This window comes from Aplidium turbinatum, chromosome 7, assembly GCF_918807975.1.
Source record: "Aplidium turbinatum chromosome 7, kaAplTurb1.1, whole genome shotgun sequence".
Taxonomy (NCBI): domain Eukaryota; kingdom Metazoa; phylum Chordata; class Ascidiacea; order Aplousobranchia; family Polyclinidae; genus Aplidium; species Aplidium turbinatum.
The window spans coordinates 15,998,246-16,020,483 of record NC_137478.1 but is presented as its reverse complement, the minus strand read 5'-3'; the positions used below and the strand labels follow the sequence as shown (position 1 = coordinate 16,020,483).

The 22,238-nt window shown below is 38.1% G+C and overlaps 1 protein-coding gene and 1 pseudogene across 1 annotated transcript in view; one reads left to right on the top strand and one right to left on the bottom strand.

The window, feature by feature from the left end:
* Positions 1 to 22,238, bottom strand: part of LOC145774371 (uncharacterized) — a 187,203-nt gene that overhangs the window by 20,011 nt on the left and 144,954 nt on the right. The window contains exons 15-22 of the mRNA XM_082585603.1: positions 21,729 to 21,844; positions 19,485 to 19,558; positions 17,143 to 17,252; positions 16,675 to 16,771; positions 9,912 to 9,961; positions 9,157 to 9,259; positions 4,908 to 4,992; positions 1,763 to 1,885 (exon numbers count right to left, since the gene is read on the bottom strand). Coding sequence (XP_082441729.1) covers positions 1,763 to 1,885; positions 4,908 to 4,992; positions 9,157 to 9,259; positions 9,912 to 9,961; positions 16,675 to 16,771; positions 17,143 to 17,252; positions 19,485 to 19,558; positions 21,729 to 21,844 — 758 coding nt within the window. The remainder of the gene's footprint in view (positions 1 to 1,762; positions 1,886 to 4,907; positions 4,993 to 9,156; positions 9,260 to 9,911; positions 9,962 to 16,674; positions 16,772 to 17,142; positions 17,253 to 19,484; positions 19,559 to 21,728; positions 21,845 to 22,238) is intronic.
* On the top strand, positions 2,938 to 3,710 carry LOC145774414 (uncharacterized; annotated as a pseudogene).

Here is a 22,238-nt window from a genome sequence, read left to right as displayed (position 1 = left end):
AAATTAACGGTCAACAATGTCAGCATTCCAATGTTTATGATCACTAAGCATAGTACCTACTTATTTTCACTGTTTTCATGATAAATCATTGTTGAATTTTCTCTGACCTACATTAAGGACTTGAGATTATTTGCCAAAAATGACCAAAATGTAACATTTTAAAAACATAAATTTATACTGAAGGAGTTTGATACTCAAAGTTTTTATTGCACGAAATGAAAGAATAAATGTATGTGTTTGTCTGGTATAAATTTCAGCAGGACCATAAAATGTCCACGCAGTAATTTGGGGCTCTAAACATAGGGGTAAAAAAGGGCCATTTCTGCCTGATAGGGTTTTCAGACCCCCATAAGATCTCTGTTAATGTCACCACAACTCCCAAATTCAAGTTGGCAGAAGAAAACTTTCCAACTATTACAAATAATTAGGTTTTAGAGAAATATTTTGATTGGTTTGGGTGGTAGAAGCATTTGAAAATTGAAAAAATCACTTATATGAGGCAAAAAAAAAAAAGGATTTTGATGACCCACCTAACACTTATGCATCAAGAGATGTTGTTTGTTACTATTGAATTGTGTAGTATAGTTTATGATGAACTAGCACGTATCAATTTTTAGTTTTCAACCACAATTACAATAAAAATTATGGGGCTCTGAAAATGGCTGAAATTGCTATTCGCTACCCCCCCCCCCCCCCCCCCCCCAGAGTCAAAAACGAGGGTAGCGCCCGAAATCCAAATGGCCGCCATGGGAAAACCGTTTGAGATATTGATCTAAAACTTAGGATTCTTTCGTTTGGTAGCCTAAGGCATAGTATGACAAGTTTTCAGCAAAATCTGAGAGGTACCATATACAAGATATCTTCATATTGGCTGTTTTGATATGGAATGACCCTAATGTCCAATAACACTCCTTTTTAAAATGTCCCTAATCATAATAAGTAGCAAACTAATTTATTTACGGAACCGAATGCAGGTGAGCATACACATTACACACCAGCTATCAGTAACTCTCAGTATGTAAGTACTTTGAGATGGTAAGTTGATAAATAATTGTAACAGTTGCATTAGATTATATTTTGATTAGATTATGATTTGCTATCGAGACTCAACTACCTTCCACGCAAGAAAATCACCCTCCTTGAAAACATATTCCCATTAACCAACAACCAATCAATATGATTGGTTTTGTTTTTAGAAACTACCAGTTTGGTAGAGTTGGGGTAGCAAGTTTACTTTATTGTTCGCAACCCTATCAAAGTAAGCAACTTCACAAAATTTATCATTAATCTATTTATTGACACAAAAGTAACAATTGAGCAGATCTTTCCAGGCTAGATTGGAGGGCAGAAAGTCATCAGTTACTCGACAGTCTCGTCGTTCAGGACCCTCAGACCATGTGCACCGTGTGCATGCCGGTGGGTTAGGCAGTGGTGGATGACATGGTCTGCTCAGTGGCACCACACTCATATTCTGATGGAGGAGCCAACCCCACTTGTGCATGTCCAAACGAAAACTGCCAATGCTAGTTCGCAGGCGGTTAAGCCTGACCCACGCAAGCCTTGCCAGGGACATCCCCTGCTTTTTTTTTGCTTTTTTTTTGATTTCAGCTAAACTAAATTATTTTTCCAAAAGACTACATTACACATGCAGCAGAAAGCACAAAAACTAACAGCATTGTTAAACTTTATCAATTTGTGATAATCCTACTAATGGGACCGATACTCAAACAATGCACAGCAATGTTGTTGCACTAGCACCTACCACGGGTACGGGTCTGATATCGATCACTTGACAATAAGTCTCGATCCATTCTCAAATAGTCCATGGATAAAACTTCGCAGTTTATCTGAATCATCGTCTGTTGTTGGCTGTTGGCGAATGTATCTGTTGGAGAGAAACTAGCTTTCAATAACCTGCTTAACTTTAAGCCAAGTTTTAGGGATTTTGCTGACTTTTTATAATTTACAACAAAAACAAAGCACCTTTGAAATAGTTGATAATTGAATAGTTTTTGGCCGGGTTTGCCGCAGCTTCCCAGTTGTGCAGATGTAAAACTGCTATTATTGCCTTGCTTTGGGTTGTAACTTGCAAAGATTACTTTTGAATAAATGTCGATGACAATTTCGTCAGAGTCATCTTGTTGCTCACTAAATTTTCACTCTTCTTTTGATTTTCGTATCAACTATGATTTAAAAAATTGATAGAAAACTTGACCTTGTTTTCATATCAACATCCCAGTATGCTTGGATAACATCATTTTTCACCATTAGCTTACTGTTCCCGCCAAAAGCATTGCGTCACAAAAACGCTTATAGTTACATCATTAGCTACTTTCTGGCAACACTTCACCGTAAAGCCATTGCTCTGCGTACCTAGTGTTGCTTTCCAGTTTCGTGAATAGTAAGGGCGGTGAAATCGCACAATATTTTTCATTTTCTCAAAGTTAAGGCATTTTATCATTTTCTCAAGAAAGGCAATTTATCACTTAAAAAGTTGACATATTAACTCATTGTAAAGATTTTAGTTGATACATTGCCTCTCTGGAAACCCCAATATTGCTCTGGCTACAGCAATCACAGAATCTCCCTTCTCTCACAAAGTCAAGGCACGAGATTTTTCTTCCATTTGCTTCTTCTTTCGACCCATTTTAGTTTTTGAAATTTTTTTGCAAGACTTCGAAACTTTGAAAAAATGAAAAACATTGTGCGAGTTCACCGCCCTTACTATTCACGAAGCTGGAAAGCAACACTAGGCACAGAGCAATGGCTTTACGGTGAAGTGTTGCCAGAGAGTAGCTAATGATGTAACTATAAGCGTTTTTGTGACGCAATGCTTTTGGCGGGAACAGTAAGCTAAGAACTTGTGCAGATTTTACATGTAAATTTTTTTTTGCCGACTGAATGTAAAGATTTTTTTTGCCGGCACTGTATAAGACAATGAAAGAATTTTTCTATGCTAACAATTTAGTGCTTATGAGAGACAGTTGGAAAGAGATGGAAGAAATGTATGTCAGATGGCAAAAAGCATTGGAAAACAAAGATATAAAAGTGAATATGAATAAACGAAAGCAATGAGAACAAGAATAATATGTACAAATGAGGTATTGACAGTCAATTTTATGGATCCATGTGCAATATTTGGCAAGACCGTAATGAGCAATTCTATGAAGTATATTAAATGCAAATATTGAGTGCACAAGAAATGTTCAGGCATTCATGGAAGGTTGATGAATAGGGTGTGTTTTGAGTGTGTACAAGATAAGAGGGTATTGTAGCTGATGAAACGTACAAGAAGCATGTGAAATTGGGATGCGATGAGATAGAAGTTGTTATGGAGTTCCACTATCTTGGGGATATGTTAGGATAGTTGCACTGTTGCATTGTTAAATAATTGCAGCAGCAGAGCAAACACGGCCAAGGATACGTGCGGGTTGGAAAAGGTTTAAAGACTCGTCAGGAAACTTTGTGGCAGAATGATTTCTCACAGATTGAAAGGAAGGTTGTACAAGGAGTGTGTAAGAAGCGTGATGTGTAGTGGAAGTGAATGCCAGGTGATGAAGAGGACAAATATTAGGCAAATGCAAATGACAGAAAGGATGATGGTTAGTATGCTGTAGGGCAAGACACTTCATGACAAAATTAAAAATGATGTCTTGAGAGAGTGGACTGATATTGAGGAACTGAAGAGTACTTGCATGGTCATCGTTTGAAATAGGTTAAAGATCTTGAACGAATGGATGAGAACAATTTGACAAAGCGAGTTTGGAATGGGTAGTAGTGCAGTTTTAATCCAGTGACGTTCCAGTTCCAGATGTTTCCACTTGCACAAAAGAGGTTAGGGTTAATTTTCTTGGGTATTCTTTGTTTCATACGACTCTTCACTCACAACTCTAGCACTCTTTTCAAAACATCATCTTTATCCCTTCTTAAAACATACCCATACCATCTTAATCCATTCGCCTTTACCAACTTGTCAACATTTTCATTCAACACAAGCAAGTTTCATAAGTTCCGCGGTATTCCTTTTGTCCATCAACTTCTGTCACCATCGTTCTCTCAGTTCTTCTTAAAATTGCCAAAATCTTCCACATAACAACGCTCTACACTGCCTGAATTCCACCGAACCAAACTTTACTCTTGCAGTCACTGCCGCTTCACAACCACTACTGGAATTCAACCCATCTCCCAGATAGCAAAAGGCATTTACCGACTCAACTTTGTTATTCAGCTTTTCAACAGGACCAACCATTCTTTTCTTTAATCTTCTTGCATCTTTCACATTCAAAACAATCTCCGGATCTGCATGTCACTCTCTTCATTTTTACACATCTTTCATGTACTAACTTCCGGCATTTCGTACAACATTATATACCAATTATTACAACATTGGGCCGTTGGGTGACCGTTCTTGGCACCAAGTTATCTGTGCATCTCCTCATGGTGCGGCTGACTAAACACAGAGGCGCTGAAGAAAGGAACCGGCCTACCTACTTCACTACTATGCCCAAGTCTACAATAATGCAAGATCAAACTGGAACATCATTGTACATCGAGGGCTGCATCAGCTATGATACCTACGGAGAGAGATTATAACATTATTATTATTAATTGCATCCATGAGAAAAAGAAGACCAAAGAAAACGTGGGATGACACCGCGAAAGATGATATGACAAAAAAGAAATCTAAAAATTGAAGATGCCAACAATAGAGAGAGATGGAGGAGTCGTGACATACAACTGGTCAAACCTGATGTTTCGGGATGAAGACCAGGCTTCTTTGAAGCAAAATGGATGATGGTGGAGTAAGGTTTTCACATCACCGTAATTAAATAGTGGAGTTGAAGTGATTTAATAATGTCAAGATAGAAGGAAATATAAACTGAACTCAGCATGTGTTAACATCTTACCATTAGGCGGCGCAGTTGGAAGTACCAAAGACATCTTTGTAAACCCTGAAGAGTTGACCATCACGGCAGGCAGCAATATGTGATCCTGCAAGCAGATTGGGATTGCTTTATGTGATGAAATAATGCGCTGGGTAACAGTGCCCTATGTGCAGCTGCTCAAGAAAATAGTTGTCCAACAACAATGTCTGACTGGTAGTCCCCTACATGAGCTGCCGAGCAGAAAGCAATGAATCGTTGAGCTTAAACGTTTTCACAGAAATAGTTGTTAAAAAAGGGATTTTTAATAAAACTCAGTCCTATGGGGTTTTGAGGGGAGGACACTATTATGGGAAAAAGGAGTTTTACAACGAAAAATGTTCAAATGATTTTTTTTTTGCCAATTCAGAATACAACTCCACAAAGCAGACAATGCCTAAAGAACCAAGATAAAACAATGCCTTAGTAAATTTATACTGTAGCAATCCACCAAAAGCAGTGTATGTCAAACAGGTCGAACCTTAACTGAGAATACCTACATTTTACAGGATAAACGGTGTTTAAAACAAAAAAATATGAGTTGAAATATTTTGCTGCAGTGATATTTTATTACTTCATTTTGTTTTAGTTCTAATTAAATATCTATGCGTTAAATAATTTATTTGGTAAAAATATTCACTCTGAACAGTCCCATTCAGTATGCGTATTAAAACAAAAAAGTAAAAAAGTGACAATAAAAAATACCTTTAGTTGGTACCATTATGGTGAAAGTGAGTACAAACTGTTATAAGCATAGACAGACAAACTAAAGTAACTTCAACAATCAACAAGTTAAACATATTTTATTACACAAAGAAATATAGAGCTTTGGTAGAGAGTTATTTCGTTGAAACATAAACAAACAAACAAAGTAACCTTAGCGGGTTTACCATAATGTATTACACAAAATCTATAACATGATAATAACTCAAACGTTTTCGACACGTACGTGTGTTCTCATCAGGGATTACTTAAATCTGCAATATTATACATAAAATGAAAACTGTAAGATAAACTTGACTTTGCACTACAACTGTAACGACACTCCGGACTGAAAAGCACAAACTGACCATTGTCAACAAGTGATACAAGAATGATCAATTGATCACGAGTAAATTATATGGCGAGAAACAGATCACATGAGGTGTAAACTACAGGCATGTGACAAACAATTAGAACACACACAAAAGGAACGATGAACCACAGGCGAATAATCGCTGGTTGAGAGACAGATTATTACGTATGAATCTTAAGGCTTCCATGATCTTAGTTTGTAATTTAGATTTGCTTCGAGAGATGATTTTAAAACGTTTTCTTCCAAGTCAAAAAAGTTTTCGAAAACGTATCCGTTTAAAACAATTTCAACACACACTTGTGTCTTCATCAGGAATTACTTTAAATCTGCAATATACATAAAATGAGAAATATAAGATTAAAATGAGAAATATAAGATAAACATGACTATGTACTATAAATGTAACAACACTCCGGACGGAAAAGCACAAACTCAACAAGTGATATATACCAGAATAATTACGAGTAAAAAACACAGCGAGAAACAGATCAGTGATCACACGACGTCGACGACGATCACATGAGGTGCAAAATACAAGCATGTGACGACAATTAGAACACAGTAGTAGTAGTAGACAAGCTTTAATTCAATGATATCCCCGATACCGAGGGTGGCCGGATTCACCTCCAAGTGCCACAATCACTTTCACATTCACACCCTGCCTCCACATCGATCTGTGTAACGTGTCCTCTGTTGTCGAGCCCACTTTGCTGCTTTCCTCCTCAACTTGCCCTTTCCATGTTTTTTGGGTCTTCCTTGTTTCCTACGACCCTTCACTCACAACTCTAGCACTCTTCTCAAACCATCATCTTTGCCCCTCTCAAAATATACCCATACCATTTCACTCCATTCGCTTTTGCCAACTTATCAACATTCTCATTCAACCCAAGCAAGTTTATATGTTCTTCGGTATTCTTTTTGTCCATCAGCTTCTGCCATCACCATCGCTCTCTCAGTTCTTCTTAAAATCGCCAATTCGTTTTCCCGTAAGCGCCATGTTTCACTTCCGTACAGAATCGCAGATCTCACACAACTAGTATAAATTGTTCCTCTCATTTTAAACGGAATTCCTCTTGCAGTCACTGCCGCTTCACAACCACTACTGGCACTCAACCAATTTCCGACATAGCAAAATGCATGCATAGATTCAGCTTTACAACAGGACCAACATTCTTTTCTTCAATCTTTCGCATCTTTCACATTTAAAACAATCTGCAGATCTGCATGTCACCTTCTTCATGTATTTCGTAAACATAACAGAATTTTCCATCACTCTTCTACTACATAATATGCCTCAAGGGTTGATTTTGCTCATGATGATTTCTCCCTCCGTTCCACTTATTACAACTTTTGTCTTTTTGATGTTGACACGCATGCCTTTATACTGAAGCGACTCCTTCCACTTCTCAAATTTCTCTCTCAGATCTTCCACTGTGTCATTCAACAAAACCAAATCATTGGCGTACAGTATCTCCATTATTGAATTTTCTCTTATACATTCGCTAATGACATCGATCAGAATGACAAAAATTAGAGGAGAAAGGACAGAACCCTGGTGTACACCAACCTTCAACGAAAACTTGCCTGACAGATAGATTTGTAGCGTCAAAGACTCATAACTGCTCGCACGAGTGCTTCTGATATTTCTTTTTTTCTCATCGCCCATTCCATCACTCTTCTTGGAACTCTATCAAATACGTTTTCCATGTCAACGAAACACATAAACAAGTTCTTTCTCTTGTCCTGCTATTCCTTTTGCAACCTTCTTAAAATAAACATAGTATTTGTCGTTCCCTTCCCAGGCATAAATGTACACTGCATCTCGTCCAGGTTCACCAAAGATCTTATCCTACTCTCAAACACCTATTTCACTACCTTCATTGCATGCTCTAACAGTTTTACTGCCCTGTATGACCCACAATTCATTACATCACCCTTTTCCTTGAAGATGGGTATCACTACGCTCGTCTTCAATTCATTTGGCATTCCTTTTCCATCTAACACACACTGACTGATCTCTTGCATTGCTTCCAATCCTGGCTCTCTACTTGCGCGTATCATTTCCACAGTGATTTCAGATAGTCCAGGAGCCTTCCTCGATTTCATCTTCTTCACTGCTTACATCAACTCCTCTCAAGTTACTCTTCTTATTGGACCTGCTACCACATCAGCTTCCACATTATGACCTCAATGGTTTTCTTCGTTCATTATCACCTCCATGTTCTTTCAAATTTTTTCATGATCGTTCTCACAGAAATCAAGTCTGTCACTTCCTTTAATACATCATCTACGTCTTTCCCATCGCGCTTCAGAACCTTCATAAACTTCACTGGGACTGTTTTTTAATTTGGTAAATTCCTGCTCAACTTCTTTCTTCGCAGGTTTTGCAACTATTTTCTTTGCCCGATCTTTCAATTGCTTGTACTTGAGCTTAGTTTCTTCTGATCTATTTCTGCACCAATCCTTGAATGCAACTTTTTTCTCACCAATCACTTCTCTCACCTCTTCATTTCACCACGTATGTCTTCGATCAACCCTGCCAGACGAGCCACAGGCAAATAATTTCCTGTTGAGAGACGAATTCTTACATTTGATTCTTAAGGCTTCCATGGTCTTAATCTGATATTCAGATCCACCTCGAAAGATGATTTTTAGTGTGTAGTCAGATTTATTTTATAATTCTCATTTTATATACACAGCAGATTTAAAGCAATTCCTGATGAGGACACAATTACATGTTGAAAACGTTTCAGTTTATTTTAATTGTGTTATATTTCTTTGTTTAACAAATATGTTTAACCTGTTGAAGTTACTTAGTTTTGTCTGTCTATGGTTCAACAAAGCGAAATCTCTACGAAAGCTTTTATAGGTATGTTACAGATTGCTTGTTTTTGAAACACCAGACTGTTTTACAACATGCCAGGGCAGCTACCCACTACTGCAGACCGCATTACATATAAAGTCTACATGCTTGTCTTTTATTTTAACATTAGAATGACACGTTATTATATTTTGACCATGACTAAAAACGGCGCCGCGTGAAGGCAATTCAATCATAGGCTTACATCTACAGTCAACCTGCTTCTAGAGTGCTTTCTAAAATAATTAAATCAAAGTTAGAGAGTATCAAATTCGAAAACAGTTGAAGCCAGATCACACCTTATTGAAAGAAATCATGTAAACGGTATCATTCTTTCTATCGATTGCATCAAGCAGCCTTTTCATCCTCCCATCTCTCTTCTCGTACAGAGCAGGCAATGAGCTGCATCACGTAAGGTCAGATTATAGTAGGAAGAACAAGTTATAATGAATTACCAGCACCAGGCCGAGCCTTCGGTAGTCGGTACTAGAGAGCACAGTGCGTGTGGCTGACCCATAGCGAACCATGTGCATTGCTGCAAAGCTAGCCATAAGACTTCTAATAAACAACATCATATGTTTAGTTCATGGTTTAGTTAGTTGCATGGTATGGGGTATATATTTGAGCCAAAAACATGCAATGCAGTTTATTTTTCATTTCACCAGCACATTGAGCTTTCTACTAATTGCTTATTGTACTTGTGGACAGTGCTGACTGTTAAACCCAGACTAGAGCATTAGATGCAAGCTATGCTGAAGTCATCATTGGTTAAAGTCGTGTTTTCTGTTTGTGCTGTACTCGGCACTTTGTACCTGCATGTGTACAGTTGACACACTTGGAATAAACTATCTGTGTTTTTCTTTTGTTGTCATACAGCTTTGAAGGTTGTTTGTATTATATTTTATTGATTCTACATTGCTGCATAAAGCAGGATTAAAATTGAGAAATTATCTTTTTGAGGAATAAAATTCCAAAATAGCAAGCGAAATTATCTGTTGTCTTGTCTAGTTATTTGGTAGAAAATCAATATTGCAACTTCAAAACACAAACCGACCTTTCAGAAGGTTGCCCAGAAGAGCTAGATCTTCTTTTACGTTTCGAGTTCTGCAAAAATAAATAATGTAAATATTCAACTGGAAAGTGTTGTTGATCTTTGAAAATATTTTGTTATATTGTAGAAAAGATAACATTTGGATGAAAACCGAAATCCAGTTCTCAATCTCAGGTAAACGTAACTGACCATTACAATCAAGGTCATTCCATGTCTGGGTGTAACCCTGTGTTTCAGAACTTCTTTGTTTTGACATATGTTATTGCCTTTGCAAAATAATGAGCAAAGAAAAAAAATTATCTTGTACAGTTCTTGAGATATGACCAGAAAAAATTTTGCCACTTTTTATGTTATTTTGGATTAAGTTAATAGCTAATTAAGTTAAGTTAATTGCTCTCAAATGATGAGATACCCTGCCCCAAGAGGACCTGTTACCCATTTTTGACCTGTTAAGCAATTGGCTACTTGAAGAATTCCCAGATATTTGACCCAATGAAACAGAGTCCAAAAACCAACCTCTCATACGAAAGAAGAAGACCTGTTAAGCGATGATCCTGACGGTGGAAGTCTTTAATTCAACTGAAAACACTTTCACCCAATGTCTTACTGATAGCCAAAAAATGAAAATCAACTTTTGGATATTTGGCATCATTTGGAAAAATGTGGGGGAATAATAAGATTAAAAAGCAGCACTTAGCGCCACCAGTGGTGAAAAGGGATCTTGCTTATTACAGTCAACCTAGACACATCTTTTGAAGTTTCTCGATGGGTCTAGTCTGACAGAAAGACACCTCAGATTTATTTTTGATGATGACGTCATAAAAATCACGATGACGGTCTTTTAGCACAATCCCGCGTCTCGCTTAGAAATCCAGGGAATTGAATTTAGGAGATTGTAAGCACTGAATTTTTTTAAGAATGCCTGATAGTATTCTGGCTAGTGCTTCATACACACGTAGATTTGCCGAACTACAGTATGTTACATTGTGTGGTTGTGTTTAGCGATTGCAATGCCTACAGTGGTGTTTTTCCAACCAAGACTAGGGCCCTTTAACTATGATGTCTGACTCATTTTTTGGTCTTGTTCCCATTTCTCATTCTTTCAAGAAGAACGGTTAATTTTTGAGATTAAGTTGGCAATGTAGGACGACAGCTGATCACTTCTGGCCATAACCGTGCCCAGAAGTGTTGTCGTCCCAACGACGACTAAATATGAGCGGGCATGCTAACAGGCAACGTGCCGCTACAAACTGCATAAAATCAGTGAAAGAGCGGCAGGTTGGCAAGGCCTACTTTACACCACCAAATGCTTACCATCAAGACAAAGTCAAAAAAGAAAAACTTTTACGTTTTTTGTGCAATGTGCTTCCATCAAAAGAATTATGGGCGTAATGGCAGTTAGGTCGCCAACAAACACACTATAAATTTTGGGTGTCTCACCAATTGCAAAAAAAAAATAATATTGCATTGATTTGCAGTGATAATTTTTTTAAGAAGCTTACAAAATATTATTACCAAACGTACATTGAAAAAAAGTAAAAAAATAATGATACAAAATAAATAAAAAAATAGTTTGCAACTTTGTGTCCACAGCTTGAAAAATAAGGAAGTTATTCCGCGCTTAAAAATTTGTAAAATAAACTCTAACCTTAGTTTACTCCATGAATGTGTTGTAGATTTTTTGATATGTTTTTGAAGCATTTTGATCAATGATATATTTGTTATTGTGACGATATTATCAACTACATGATGATCAAGACAGGTACAGTTTGGTTGATTTCACTGCTGCCTGCTATACGGTGTGGCATCAACGCTTAATGCTCAAGCTCCTTCAAAAAATTCCTGATAAACATGTGGTGTGTTTCTTCACTAATATCTCAACAAATAGAACTTTTATATTGAAGACTAGCGATGTAGTTAGGGCAATATATGACATTTTGTACCCTTACCCTAAAAAAATTGCAACAAAAGGTTTTTCAACTGATTTGATTAGTATTGGGTGTCAGTATTGACATATTCAAAATCTTAAGCAATCCAACTTCCGGAAAGTGGTTATTTTCAAGATGGCTTCCAAGATGGCCGCCAAACCATTAAAATAACAGCAAATTGACCATAACGCAGTCATCATATGACCAAATCATGTAGTTTTGGTGTCTATCTCTAGGTTTTTATACCCTGTGAAGTCAATGAGACCATTCTCAGAATTGTTGAATTATCTAATAGCCTATAAATTCAATATGGAAATCCAAGATGGCCGCCAAACCAATAAAATAACAGTAAATTGACCATAACTCGGTCATCATATGACCAAAACACGTAGTTTTGGTGTCTATATCTAAGTTTTTATACCCCGTGAAGTCAATGAGACCATTCTCAGAATTGCTAAATTATCTGATAGCCAATAAATTCAATATGGCAATCCAAGACGGCTGCCAAAACACTTTGGAGGATGTTGCTACGTCTGACACACTGGTTACAGTTCAGCAAGAATTCAATAAAGTCAAGATGGAGCTTCAATCCAGATCCAAAACTAGTCAGTTGTGGCTTCAGTATCCAGATATGCTACGGTGTGCGAGGTCCCTCATCATGGCCGATCGGTCAGGTTCATGGAGAATGCATTTGCAGGCTGTTACTGACTGTCTTCCAATATTTGCATCCGCTGGGCATTTCAACTACCTGAAGTCTGCATATTATTATTTACAAGAGATGTCAGAGCTGGAAAACAGGCACCCAGATGTATACTTGAAATTTGTAAATGGGCGACATGTAGTACGAAGGAGCAACAAATTCTGGGCTGGACTAAGCTCAGATCTTGTAATCGAACAGACACTAATGAGGTCTCTCAAAACCAGTGGAGGCTTGACACATGGTAGCGAGATGAATGAAGAACAGCGCTCACTCTGGACAATGTCCATGCCAGTTACAGCAATGTACAACATGGCAATGCAGGACTTCAACAACCTGACATATACAACTAGTGATCAACACAAGGAAACTACAGATGTACGCCTAAATAGAGACATACATGATCTTGCCAAGATTAACTCCAGACTGATTCCATTCACACCATTTTCTGAAGATCGTTCATTACGAAACATCGTTACTGGCATAGAGGCTCCATCTGATACCTTGCAATCCTTCCAAGAAGCGATTGATAAAAACCTGCATGATCTAAACCTTCCAGATAACGCCACAGTTGAAGACCAATGAACTACACTCCGAGACGCAATGTCCGCTGCAGCTGAAGCAACAATTGGTTACAAACACAAGAAAAAGCAGGACTGGTTTCATGAAAACGACGAAGAAATCACCAACCTTATTGAAGGTAAACGTTGTGCACGACTCACTTTTGAAAATAATCCTTCTCCAAGCAACAAACTAAAACATCGACAAGCTGCCACAGCATGCCAAAAAGGAATTCGTAAGGCCCAAAACAAGTGGTGGCAACAGAAAGCTGAAGATCTGCAAAAATATGCCGATCAACGAGATATGCGCAGCTTTTACGCTGCGATGAAAGAAATCTTTGGACCGACTAAGTCATCGGTGGGGGGTCTAAAAGACGCAGCTGGCTCAAACATTATAACTGACACCGACGGAATCATTGATCGTTGGAAGTCGCATTTTGAAACACTGTTACGTAACCACTCATCCCCTCACAGTGACCTTCTTCGCAATACTCCACAATATCCCATCCGCGATTGGATGTCCACTCCACCCACACTGAATGAACTCAATAAGGCTATCAAACACATGAAGAAAAACAAAGCTCCGGGACCAGACAACATTCCACTAGAGTTTCTTCTTTACGGAGGACCCCAGGTAAAGGACCGCCTTATGCAGCTGATTCTTATGATATGGGAAACAAAAACACTCCCAAGCGACTTTAGAGAAGCGAATATAGTTACAGTGTTTAAGAAAGGAGATAGAGAAGATTGTAACAACTACCGTGGTATCTCACTCCTCAGCATCACTAGCAAGATCTTTGCCCGCATTCTCCTTGATCGTCTTATCACGCTAGCTGAGGACGTACTCTCAGAGTCCCAATGTGGCTTTAGACCTTCTCGCGGCACTGTAGATATGATCTTTTGTGCTCGACAACTCCAAGAAAAGTGTCAAGAACAACAACAACCTCTTTCATTTATCTTTTGGGACCTGAAGAAGGCATTTGATAAAGTTCCTCGACCTGCTATGTGGTCTGTTCTCGCTCGATTTGGATGCCCTGACGACTTTATTACCCTGATCCGTGCTCTCCATGATGGCATGCTTGGCAGAGTTTGTTACCAAAACACCCTCTCCGACCCATTCCCTGTTACAGGTGGACTCAAACAAGGATGCGTTCTTGCACCTACATGTTTTTCACTGTATGTGGCTGCAATGCTTAATGAGGTCCCACAAACCTCTCCTGGTATCAACATGCGCTGTCGCATGGACGGAGGGCTCTTCAATCTTGCTCGCTTCCGTGCTAAGTCAAAAATCTCTGCTCATACAATTCATGAGTTACAGTTTGCCGATGACAATGCCACCTGTTTGGACTCCTGACGACCTCCAAACGATAGCCACCATCTACAACAACTCTTATGAGCGTTTTGGAATGGAAGTTAACACTGATAAAACTAGGATACTCAACCAAACACCACCTGACCACACCTCCCCAGAGATCAATATCAACAAAAGACCTTTAGGTGAAATAGACTACTTCTCTTACCTTGGTAGCATACTTTCAACAGCACCAACATGTGCAAAGGATATTGAACAACGTATAAAAGCAGCTCACTGTGCCTATAGAAGATTTAACCATCGTGTTTTCCACAACCATGCCATATCTATCCGTACAAAAATTATGGTCTTCCGAGCAGTCGTTCTATCTACCCTTCTCTATGCTTGTGAAACCTGGACATTATACCGCCGTGACATCAAACGTTTTGAAAATTTCCAGCAGAGGAAAGTGAGGCTAGAAATGCTAAGTACTCGGGAAGATTGTCTTACCAACGATGCAATCCTTGATCGCGCTAGATTGCCCAGTTTGGAAGCCACCATATTGCAACACCACCTTCGCTGGACAGGGCATGTCATACGAATGGACCCAACGAGGCTTCCACGAATAATGCTTTATGATGAACTAGAGACAGGGAAAAGACCCTCCGGAAGACCAAAAATGAGATACAAAAATCAGCTGAAAGTCTCCCTCAATCATGCAAAAATTGATCTGGATTCATGGGAACTACTTGCAGTGACAAACCACTTTGGAGAAAAAGAATTAGGGAAAGAACGAAAATTTTTGAAAAAAACAAGACACAAAAAGCCCAAGAAAAACAAAACACTAAAAAAGAAAAGCTAAAACTACCACGTCCCCCACCCTCCACATACAATGTGACTTTTGCCCACGTCTTTTCCATCATAGACTGGACCTCCAAAGCCACATACGACATCACCATCCAAGACCAAATTCAATTTGAAGACGAAACCAATGCTCGGACACGAGCTGGAGCCGACGACGACCTCAGCTTTGTTTAACTCATGTTTGGTACTCATGTTTGGTACTTATTTGGTGTAAGTGCTCAAAACCTGGTCAAATTAAAAAACCAAACGGCAACAATCTTTTTTAATATAACATGCTATTATTACCGGTAGGCACTTAAACATGAAAATTTTTGAAAGATAAATGAATCATTGGACCAATCAGAAGTTACAGGAATAGAATTTCAACCAACCAAAAGTTGCAGGAAAAACAGAGAAAACATTTCTGAGATAAAGTAAATTAAGTCAACGTTTCATCGACCACAGCTTGGCATAGAGGGTAAAGGCAGTGGTAGTCATTTCGATGATGTGTGTTCGATTCCCACTCAAACCATAACTCTTTTTTCTTCTGAAATTACCAAACAAAGTTCAAAGTAGGATCAACTCTGTCTGAATGCTAGAAAGAAGGGTCACAATTGGACAGTACCGTAGTTACTTAAACATGTTCTGATTAGTAGGCGGTGTCATCGGGTCTTACAAGGCATTGTTATGTATAAGTGGCTACCATCTTTTCTTTTATATTAGTTGTATTTCGCAAAGTTTTGAGAGTGAGAATAATAGAACACATTGATTAAAAATTAAATTTAGAGTTGTCAACAAGTAGCTAAAAATATGTTTCTCGCCAGCCGATTTGTAGCAAGAATTGACAGCGATAGACACCATGTTTCGCCCATGAGGCTGGGCTCGTCTCGTCAGTATCGCACCACTAATTCTGCCACAGGAGTATTCGACCACCGCTTTACCAGTCAGTTTAACTCTTATCTTTGTGGAAAGAAAAGAGCCAACAAAACCAGCAGGCGCCAGGGCAGAGGACATGTGAAGAAAGGGGCGTTCTTTCCGGCTATCAGCACAAGGCTGAGCACTCGCTAGTGCAGCGAGCAGCTGCGATTCGCTAACCATAACGGTGTAGCTTCCACGCTAGCCATTCAGACTATCCAATCAAACAATATGTTTCTCGGCAGCCGATTTGTAGCAAGAATTGTTCTCACCAATAGGCACCACATGAAAGGTGGGAGCAAAAAATTCAAAACATCAACAAACAAAACCGGACACCCTAGTCCCTAGTGTGCAACCACCAACGAATCTTTAGCATTTAAGAAGTGCTTTTTCAGAGAGTAGGTGCAAGTGAGGTATAGAGCGATAGTTTCAATTTTTTATAAACATAAGATAATCGTTTACTTCATAAGCTATGATCGTCATGTGTAATATAGTCCAAGATTATCTGTGAGGTAAATAACTAAGCAGGTACCCTATTGGGACTAATGTGCGACTTTTTTGGTGTTGTCTTCTTGTTCTGTTGAATGACTTTGTGATGTTCGATCCATTTTGCCAGGTTGTTGCTAATTCTAAAAAGCAAAAGAAAAGGAATTAAAAAACGTAATAAAATAGAACTCCTCCACTTTACCAAAAAAAAAAATATTGTGTTTGAACTTCAACGCAAGTTAAAATTTATTGAAACATAGATCAATGAGAGCATTGCAACTTGCCAAACAAAAAATCAGCCGAGCACAGCAAACTTTATCGATTGGAAACATTGTGAGCAGTACCTTAAAGCGTACTGAAATCTCTCCAGGAATGACCTGTGCTGTAGTTTGATTCCATAACAAAAGTCGCATTGTTCACCGTTATTTATCCAGATACACAGACAGCCTGCATGGGAAGATTAGTCATACTTTTGCAGTGTTGCACTCAAGAGTACATGATAAAAAAAACTTGCCGCAAAGATTCGGTTTCATTCAGCTGCATCATCCGCAATGAAGAATGGCTGCAAGGAGACTCGCTAGACATCTTCACATGGGGGGAAGAAATTGGTGCCTTTACATCATCCTAAAATAATAAAGAAAAATATGAAGATACATTGCCAACACTATTCCACTGGTCTTCAACCGCGTATACTGTACACTGTACAGTGTACACTTGTATAGTACTCAAGTTTATACCCGATCATATATAGGGTATATAATATAACCAAATACTATACCATATCTGCCGTGTTTGATTTTTTTCATTTTCTGATTTAGTCATAAACTTTTATTGCATTCAACAAAAGCACATGTTCAATGGTAATGATAAGACAACCAGAACCATGCGCACACTGTAGACAAGTAAGATGTGATTATTGCTTTGAACTCAATATGTTATCGAGCAAACTCACAAGCACATACAACAAACTGCATTTTAAAATTGCAACTCTCACGACTTTAAACAGTCTGGATAAGTTTCACTTTTTTCTGTGGAAAACGACATACCCTCTTAGTAGGGATGTGTCAATTACAAAATTTTTGCCGATGCCGATTCCGATTTTTAAATATTTGCCCATTCCGATGCCGATTCTTTGGTTAAATGATTAAAGCTGCTTTTACTTGGCGCTCTACAAGTGGTTGCAATTTTGGTACAAGCTGCTGCCTTTGAAATGTCTAAAAGCGTTCACCTTGTCGCCTGCTCTAGACAGCGTGATTTTTTACAGTACCGTAGTTCTTCACTTCTTGCGCACTACAAAGTGGTGATTTATTTGTCACGCGTTTTATTTGTCACGAAAATCAGTTAAAAGAGAAAAATCGCCATCGCTCACAGAGTGCAAAATCAACGTAGCTTAATGCAGTGTCAGAGACGTCAGAGACAGAGCTCTCTGGCGCTACAGATCCATGAGATGATATGCGTGTGTCCATTTTAAAAAAAGAACCTCGTTTCAAAATAATCATTGCCATTGATCAACAAAATAGCGATTTGTAGATTGACTGATGAATATTGTTGAATTTACAAGACTGTTTTTAATGCATATCATACATTTAACACGTAAGTTATAAATACACTGAGTTTAAATCCTATTATTACAATTTTATTTGCTTCCGTTGGCCATAGTAGACAGGGCCAATGGGGGTGCGAGAAATTTTAATAAAAGCTCAAAGAGTACGAGCGCTAAAAAGGTTAAGAAACACTGGTCTATTCCAATGTATGACATGTTTTTAGCCAGGGTGAAGACTTGCACACCAGCTCTCAATGTTGACTAATGAAACTTTTTTGTTTTTGTGAACCAACCCAGCAACTGTTCACTTGAAGCGGTGACTGTCTCATATCATTAGTGATTTGCAGTAAGCAACTAGTCATAAAACATAAGTTTTATGAGTTATCTCAATATTTTATGACTAGTTGCTTTCTGCAAATTACAACAAAATCAATGTTCAAAGGCAATTTTTATTGCTAGTCCTACATTTTTATGGTAATAATATGTTCATTTTTAAATAAGCTATTTGTTGATTTTATATGATATTTGAAATATTCTGTATCTCATTCAGTGTTTACTTTTCAGTGCCTTCAGCCTGTGAGTTAGTAGTTTAAACAGACTGTTCAAAATAATTGTTTTACATCAAAACAACCTTTTTTACAAAAAGATGCTGTAACTCAAAACAGCCAAAGAATTTTCGATGTCAACAAAACTTTTGAATGTAATGTAAGGGCAAACCAAACGTGGTAGCCTATAGGTTTCATCGAAAGGAAATATGTTTGCAACTGCCTAATTAGTCAAGTTTAACTTCGGTACGGTAGCCTACTACCCAGACAGCAAAAATTGTCATTTTTAAATCGTTTCGACGTCGCCAGACATTGAAATCATGTACAAAAGGAAAGTTTTGCTGACTAGGTATACGTTGTAACTGACGTTGTAAACGTTGCAACTGACGTTGTAACATTTACAGAAGCCATTGGATTTGTTCAAAGAACTGAATTAGCCTAACTGTTCATATTTACATTGATTCAATGTCTGAATACGTTGAATCACTCAGTTGGCTTATCGTTTTTCTTTGCATTGATTTTACGTCTGAACAGGTTGATTCACTGTAAAAAAATTGATTAGCTGACTGGCGCGGCGTGCTTGTAAATGCAATGATCATTTCGCTGAGCAATTGCAACACCGATTTGCTCCAAAATTCCCAAAGTGCGTTTCAATAGTTTGGCAACATATTTTTTCATTACCATGGCAACAAGAGCAAGAGGAAAACTCCTCCTATTGTTTCAAAACGGTGGCAGCTAAAGTGTAAATGAAATACGTTAATAACCTACCAGTTTTTCTGCATTCATGATTTCATCAGGGGATGCGTTGTCATGGTAAGTGGACACTTCTTCCGACAATCGAGCTGTGATAAAAGTGCAAGAATACTATTTTTATTACAGCACATTTCGTTAGAAAACAGTTACATAATTCCATATGGTACGAAAACTATGAAAAAGCAAAAGCGGCTTTACCGGTTTCCTTGCTATGCCTCACCGTTTTATTAAGGCTACTTTGCAAAACCAATTTTTTTTGTAAATAAACTTTTCTGACAGCTCTGTGCAAAGCGTGTCATGGAAAACAACATGTTTGAAACTTCTTTGGCAAGCACCAAATTGCTAGATAACTTGATTAGCAGTTAGTAAAATCTTTGTAAAAATGTGGAATTTACGTTAAAACCAGGGATTCATAGTATAGGGATGATTGGAGTAATAATAACTAGTTTAATAAGCAATGGGTTTACTTCGGAATATTGCATTATTGTCTTTTAAGTGGCATGTAATACTTTTTATTTTTCAAAATGGAAAAAAATTACACTCTTTTTCTCCATTTTCAGAGTCATGTCATCAAGTGCCCCCATCTAAATCTGCTACTGAACATAACTCATCATCAAGTTATTTGCTCGGTTGTTGCTAAACCATCTGTATTGTCAGATATTTGTAGTTGAATTAGCCACAAGCTCAATCGTTGAGTGTCTTGCTCCTTAAGCTATTTCTCTTTTCTTAGCCAGTCATTTTCTTGCTCAGCTTTGATATCTCTTCTTTATACTAATCGTTGTCGTGTGAGGCTGTGAGCCTCTGGAGCTGAGGGTGTATCCTTTTACAATCCCAGGTTCACTATGTTCCTAAACTACGCTGGAAGGTTACTATATACAGAACAACTTGTCTTTGGTTTCATCACGTAAGACATGCAGACCTTCCACTACGAAATATGGCTTGAAGGTAGTGCAATCGTTGATGATGTTGTCTGGGGTCTGTTTCTCAGCACCACATACACAAGAAGAGGCTAATCACTTTATTTGCTCCCATACGGTATGGTGTAGCCTGCACTACAATCACAAATTCAACACAAGAAGAAGCAGCAATTCAGGAAATGGGATGGAAGGCATATTTTTCGATGGTAGATGAAAATGTCAAAGATGGAATGGGATGGAAGATTTGAATGAAGGAAAGGAAGACAGTCTTCAAAGTTAATAATTGAATAACTCTTAAAACTCATTGCCTGCGTTTTGGATATTTCCATCATATGGTTCACTATAACCTACGGTTTATTATTATTATTATTGTAACTGTCTCCGCCGCCAGTGTAGCCAAATCGTTTGGCATCCGCTGGCTTCGATCAGTCTTTCAACAAGGTTGATAGGATCTCCATTCTGTTTTGTCCTTTGCGATGTTTTGCAATCGATGGAGATGTGGTGTGCTGAGCAAGGATCCCAGGCCAGCTTTTCTGATGTCAGATCTCAGCAGTTGTAATAAATTGGTACGGTGACGTCCGGTTCGGCCTTGGTACTTTTTGCTGCCAATTATTGCAAATTCAAGGGCTTTCTGAGGAGGTGAGTCCTGGTGAAGTCTCAGAATGTGTCCAAACATGTTCCATCTCATGGTGGAGATCTTGCAAGACAATGGTTCACTGTTGCATATTTTGTAGAGATTTTTGTTCGAGATAAGACTGTTTGGCCAAGTATGACCAGTTATGACACGTAAATGTCTTCGATGACAGGCATCCAATCTTTCAAGACAAGACTACGGTTTATAAGTTTCACAAAACGTGAACCCACAAATTCTTGCCTGCTATTTTTCGAGATTGAATACATTTGAATCTATTGAGAGGAGGGGAAGTAATAAACACGTGGCTACTGGCTATACAGTGTTTTTCAACGTTTTTTAGCCACAAAACACTTAATGTATTAAAGTAATCTTGCCGAACACAAAATCAATTTTCTATAATGATGTAATAACATAAACAACACAACAACAATTTATTCACTTTCGGTTTCTCTCAGTACGATATCTGGGCCTGTTTGGATGAGCACAAGTTGATATTCGGGCAGAAATTGTGGAGAGACAAACGTAAAGCTCTTTCGTGATTTTGATTATTGACAGGTGATCCATGGAACACTAGTTAAACTAGTAAATTTCTTCTAGAACACTTAACGATCTTTGATGGAACACCAGTGTACTACGGAAGAACTCTTAAAATCGCTGAGCTAACAACACATTTGAATACGCAAGTCAATACTTAATTACCATACATACGTGAGTAAGAAATTCTTTTAGTGTTAGACACAAGCACACCTAATTCCTCCTTCAATTTTCTTCGTAACAGTCTTTGCAAGGAAATGGATGAAGTTTCTTGCATCAGTTGCAACACCCTGAAACACAAATTCCAATATTTATATCAATTGTTCAGTTTTATAACTAATGGATAAACTGCTGCAGAAAACTTTTGAGGAATCAGTAAGGAATCGTGCCAGGAAAGAGCACAACGGAAGCTGTGCTTGTTTTAAAGCAAATATTTAGCAACAATAAAGCACAACTATAAATTAGTTTCTAGAGACTTGATTTGAGGCTTGAAATACAAAACACTCCTGCTAGGTATATACTGTCATAATCCACGAGATGTACATTGTACAATGGTAGTCACGCATTTGCAATCAAGTAGGAGAAATTGAGAAATAAGCCGTTTTTTAGTCCAAGCAATAGTAAGACTATACTGTATACATATTATATCAAATATGTTTCATATACTTTCCTGCTTATTAGGGA